Below are 6,000 nucleotides of genomic sequence, written 5' to 3' on the forward strand. Positions count from 1 at the left end.
TGTTACAGCCTTGTTCCAAATTCTACACACAACACCCCATAATGACAACGTGAAATAAGTTTACTTGAGGTTTTTGCAAATTTATTAAAAATAAAAAAACTGAGAAATCACGTGTACATAAGTATTCACAGCCTTTGCTCAATACTTTGTCGATGCACCTTTGGCAGCAATTACAGCCTCAAGTCTTTTTGAATATGATGCCACAAGCTTGGCACACCTATCCTTGGCCAGTTTCACCCATTCCTCTTTGCAGCACCTCTCAGGCTCCATCAGGTTGGATGGGAAGCGTCGGTGCACAGCCATTTTAAGATCTCTCCAGAGATGTTCAATCGGATTCAAGTCTGGGCTCTGGCTGGGCCACTCAAGGACATTCACAGAGTTGTCCTGAAGCCACTCCTTTGATATCTTGGCTGTGTGCTTAGGGTCGTTGTCCTGCTGAAAGATGAACCGTCGCCCCAGTCTGAGGTCAATAGCGCTCTGGAGTAGGTTTTCATCCAGGATGTCTCTGTACATTGCTGCAGTCATCTTTCCCTTTATCCTGACTAGTCTCCCAGTCCCTGCCACTGAAAAACATCCGTACAGCATGATGCTGCCACCACCATGCTTCACTGTAGGGATGGTATTGGCCTGTTGATGAGCGGTGCCTGGTTTCCTCCAAACGTGACGCCTGGCATTCACACCAAAGACTTCAATCTTTGTCTCATCAGACCAGATAATTTTCTTTCTCATGGTCTGAGAGTCCTTCAGGTGCCTTTTGGCAAACTCCAGGCAGGCTGCCATGTGCCTTTTACTAAGGAGTGGCTTCCGTCTGGCCACTTTACCATACAGGCCTGATTGATGGATTGCTGCAGAGATAGTTGTCCTTCTGGAAGGTTCTCCTCTCTCCACAGAGGACCTCTGGAGCTCTGACAGAGTGACCATCGGGTTCTTGGTCACCTCCCTGACTAAGGCCCTTCTCCCCAGATCGCTCAGTTTAGTTGGCCAGCCAGCTCTAAGAAGAGTCCTGGTGGTTTCGAACTTCTTCCACTTATGGATGATGGAGGCCACTGTGCTGATTAGGACCTTCAAAGCAGCAGAAATTTTTCTGTAACCTTCCCCAGATTTGTGCCTCGAGACAATCCTGTCTCGGAGGTCTACAGACAATTCCTCTGACTTCATGCTTGGTTTGTGCTCTGATATGAACTGTCAACTGTGGGACCTTATATAGACAGATGTTTGCCTTTCCAAATCATGTCCAATCAACTGAATTTACCACAGGTGGAATCCAATTAAGCTGCAGAAACATCTCAAGGATGATCAGGGGAAAGAGGATGCACCTAAGCTCAATTTTGAGCTTCATGGCAAAGGCTGTGAATACTTATGTACATGTGCTTTCTCAATTTTTTTATTTTTAATAAATTTGCAAAAATCTCAAGTAAACTTTTTTCACGTTGTCATTATGGGGTGTTGTGTGTAGAATTCTGAGGAAAAAAATGAATTTAATCCATTTTGGAATAAGGCTATAACATAACAAAATGTGGAAAAAGTGATGCGCTGTGAATACTTTCCGGATGCACTGTAAATAGAAAAAGCCATATTATGAAGAAAAACATTAGTCAGACCATGACTTATACATTATCATCAAAAACACGGATGACTTGACGAAATAAGAAGATGTACTAGCAATTTAGTACTTTTAGGAAATGGTTTTTAACTTGATGATGTAAAGCTAGGAAATCCAATAATTAAATAAAATGGACATGTAAACAAACCCAAATATCTTATTGTGTGATTATGCAAAAAGAACATGGATACCTGTGAAATGACAGAAACTCCAGGTGCTGGAGAACTGGTAACTCCTGTACTTGGTGCAACCTGGGAAGATATAGCAGACTGAACAGTTGGCTGGGGTTGACCCTGAGTGGGATTTTGACATCCTGTAATGACTGTAACTGGTGGCTGTGGTGCTGTCACTGATGCTGACACTGCCACTGAAGTCTGGGTTGGTTTCTGAAAAGAAAGAAAAAAGTATTTTTCCTAAACAATATTAGGTCAATTAAAAAAGAAAAAGCAACATCAAAGCAATGCATAACGTTTGAAACTACAAAAACACTTGACTAAAATACTTGCTTAAAACTTGACCTTATACATACACACACACATACATTCTATATAAATGAGGGGGGACCCAAAAATAACCGGAATTTTGTTGTTGTTAGGTTATTTATTTATTTCCGGTTATTTTTGGGTCCCCCCAAAAATATACATACACATTCACACACATGCATATACATATATATATATACATATATATATATATATATATATATATATACATATATATATATATATATACATATATATATATATATATACATATATATATATATATATATATATATATATATATACACACATACATACACACACATATACAGTGGAGCAAAAAAGTATTTAGTCAGCCACCAATTGTGCAGGTTCTCCCACTTAAAAAGATGAGAGAGGCCTGTAATTTTCATCATAGGTACACCTCAACTATGAGAGACAAAATGAGAAAAAAAATTCCAGAAAATCACATCCAGAAAGTCTGATTTTTGAAGAATTTATTTGCAAATTATGGTGGAAAAAAAGTATTTGGTCAATAACAAAAATTCATCTCAATACTTTGTTATATATCCTTTGTTGGCAATGACAGAGGTCAAACGCTTTCTGTAAGTCTTCACAAGGTTTTCACCCACTGTTGCTGGTATTTTGGCCCATTCCTCCATGCAGATTTCCTCTAGAGCAGTGAAGTTTTGGGGATGTCGCTGGGCAACACGGACTTTCAACTCCCTCCAAAGATTTTCAATGGGGTTGAGATCTGGAGACTGGCCAGGCCACTCCAGGACCTTGAAATGCTTCTTACAAAGCCACTCCTTCGTTACCCGGGCGGTGTGTTTGGGATCATTGTCATGCTGAAAGACCCAGCCACGTTTCATCTTCAATGCCCTTGCTGATGGAAGGAGGTTTTCACTCAAAATCTGACGACACATGGCCCCATTCATTCTTTCCTTTACACAGATCAGTCGTCCTGGTCCCTTTGCAGAAAAACAGCCCCCAAAGCATGATGTAGGTATGGTGTTCTTTGGATGCAACTCAGCATTCTTTCTCCTCCAAACACGACGAGTACAGTTTTTACCAAAAAGTTCTATTTTGGTTTCATCTGACCATATGACATTCTCCCAATCCTCTTCTGGATCATCCAAATGCTCTCTAGCAAACTTCAGACGGGCCTGCACATGTACTGGCTTAAGCAGGGGGACACGTCTGGCACTGCAGGATTTGAGTCCCTGGCGGCGTAGTGTGTTACTGATGGTAGCCTTTGTTACTTTGGTCCCAGCTCTCTGCAGGTCATTCACTAGGTCCCCCCGTGTGGTTCTGGGATTTTGCTCACCGTTCTTGTGATCATTTTGACTCCACGGGGTGAGATCTTGCGTGGAGCCCCAGATCGAGGGAGATTATCAGTGGTCTTGTATGTCTTCCATTTTCTAATAATTGCTCCCACAGTTGATTTCTTCACACCAAGTTGCTTACCTATTGCAGATTCAGTCTTCCCAGCCTGGTGCAAGTCTATAATTTTGTTTCTGGTGTCCTTTGACAGCTCTTTGGTCTTGGCCATAGTGAAGTTTGGAGTGTGACTGTTTGAGGTTGTGGACAGGTGTCTTTTATATTGATAACGAGTTCAAACAGGTGCCATTAATACAGGTAACGAGTGGAGGACAGAGAAGCCTCTTACAGAAGAAGTTACAGGTCTGTGAGAGCCAGAAATCTTGCTTGTTTGTAGGTGACCAAATACATATTTTCCACCATAATTTGCAAATAAATTCTTTAAAATCAAACAATGTGATTTTCTGGATTTTTTTTTTCTCATTTTGTCTCTCATAGTTGAGGTATACCTATGATGAAAATTACAGGCCTCTCTCATCTTTTTAAGTGGGAGAACTTGCACAATTGGTGGCTGACTAAATACTTTTTTGCCCCACTGTACATATATATATATACACATACATATATATACACACATACATACACACACATACATATATATATACACATATATAAATACACACACATACATATATAGTGGAACCTCGGTTTGCGAGTAACTTGGTTTACGAGTGTTTTGCAAGATGAGCAAAAATTTTTAATAAATTTTCACTTGATAAACGAGCGAGGTCTTGCAGTACGAGTAGTATGTACTGTATACGCTTTCTCTGCTGCTGCTCATGTGATCACAACTGAGCTGATGGTTCTTCTCTCTCTCTCTCACTGCGGGATTGTGGGCAATCGTCTCCTATTCTCCGTCTGAGTCGGCGTGCCTCACTCATATAGTCAACATCCGTACGAGCGTATAGTGTTTACTACAGCATTAGCATTGTGACTGTGTGTGTGCGTGCCCGTGTGTGTGTGTATGTATGTGTGCTCGCTCGTGTGTGTGTATGTATGTGTGCTTGCTCGTGTGTGTGTGTTTGAGTGTGTGTGCGCTGTGACGTGCGAGTCCCCGTCTTGCACCCTATAACACGAAGCCGAGTCTCAGTACTTTAGCAACACAAGCTTTATTCAGCTTGAAACAGCAACAGCGCGGTTATTTATACAAAAAGACAGCAGTCAGGCAGGGCCCTGCACATTTATAATGTTCCTTGTTCCTTGTATCACCCATTGACGGCAGGCGCTTATAGCATGTCCACAATCTTTTCGGATTCGCTTTTACGGATAACTGCTACAGCGCTGGGAGACTGAGATTGCTTTGGGACGCTCTTCCGCGTGTCATCCCGTTGGGTAAAGTGCAAGTTAATTTGTTTTATGTATTTTTACTTTACATTTTGTATTAATCATTTTTATCTGAATAGTTTTGGGTTGTGGAAAAAATCATCTGAGTTTCCATTATTTCTTATGGGGAAATTCACTTTGATAGTGCTTTGGACTACGAGGACGTTTCCGGAACGAATTATGCTCACAAACCCGAGGTTCCACTGTATATATACACATACATACATACACACACACTTACATATTCATATATACACACACATATACATATACATATACATACATAGATATATATATATATACACACACATACATACATATACACATACATACATATATATATACACACACATACATACATATACACATACATACATACATATATACACACATACATACATACATATATACACATACATACATATACATATATACACTCACATATACACATATATACACACATACATACACATACATATACATATATATACTGTGGCAGATTGCTGGGGTCATTACCTGGCCGGGATGCCTAAAAGAACCGGTAGGTGTCAGGAATAGCTTCCAGGCCACGAGGGGGCAACCGCCCTGGAGCAAGAGAGGACCAAGGGAGAAGAACAAAGAGCTTCTGGCCTGTTGGGATCCGTGGCCACCGCCAGGGGGCGCCTCAAGCCTCATAGGACTCAGAAATAGTTATTTACGCCACACTCGGTAAGATGGCGGAGGAACCTGCCAGGGACTCTCGGAGTGCTTCCGGAGCAAAGAACAGCACTTCCGCCACACCAGGAAGTGCTGCCGGAAGAACGTCATTAGACACCTGGAGTATATCCGGGCAAGAATAAAAGGGGCCGCCTTCCAGCAATCGAGGAGCCAGAGTCGGGAGTGGGAGTTGGACAAAGCTCCCAGGAGGAGATAGGTGGCCAAGGACTGAGAGAAAAAGGACTTTATTGGGATGATTATTGCTTTGTGCATTGTGTGGTGTTTTGGAACCTGTGTTTATTTGGGAGAAATAAACGTGTGGATTTTATAAAGATGTGGTTTCCGACTGGTGGTGTCCGGGCAATCACAATATATGTGTGTGTGTATATATATATATATATATATACATATATACATATACACACATATATATATATATACATATACACATATATAAATATATATATATATATATATATACATATATACATATACACACATATATATATATATATA

The 6,000-nt window shown here is 40.8% G+C and overlaps 1 protein-coding gene across 1 annotated transcript in view; it reads right to left on the reverse strand.

The window, feature by feature from the left end:
- The window catches only part of LOC114657624 (transcription initiation factor TFIID subunit 4-like), a 458,757-nt gene that overhangs the window by 318,944 nt on the left and 133,813 nt on the right, over positions 1-6,000 (reverse strand). The window contains exon 3 of the mRNA XM_051932232.1: positions 1,795-2,016. Coding sequence (XP_051788192.1) covers positions 1,795-2,016 — 222 coding nt within the window. The remainder of the gene's footprint in view (positions 1-1,794; positions 2,017-6,000) is intronic.

The sequence above is a fragment of the Erpetoichthys calabaricus genome, chromosome 9 (genome assembly GCF_900747795.2).
Source record: "Erpetoichthys calabaricus chromosome 9, fErpCal1.3, whole genome shotgun sequence".
NCBI classification, from domain to species: Eukaryota; Metazoa; Chordata; class Cladistia; order Polypteriformes; family Polypteridae; genus Erpetoichthys; species Erpetoichthys calabaricus.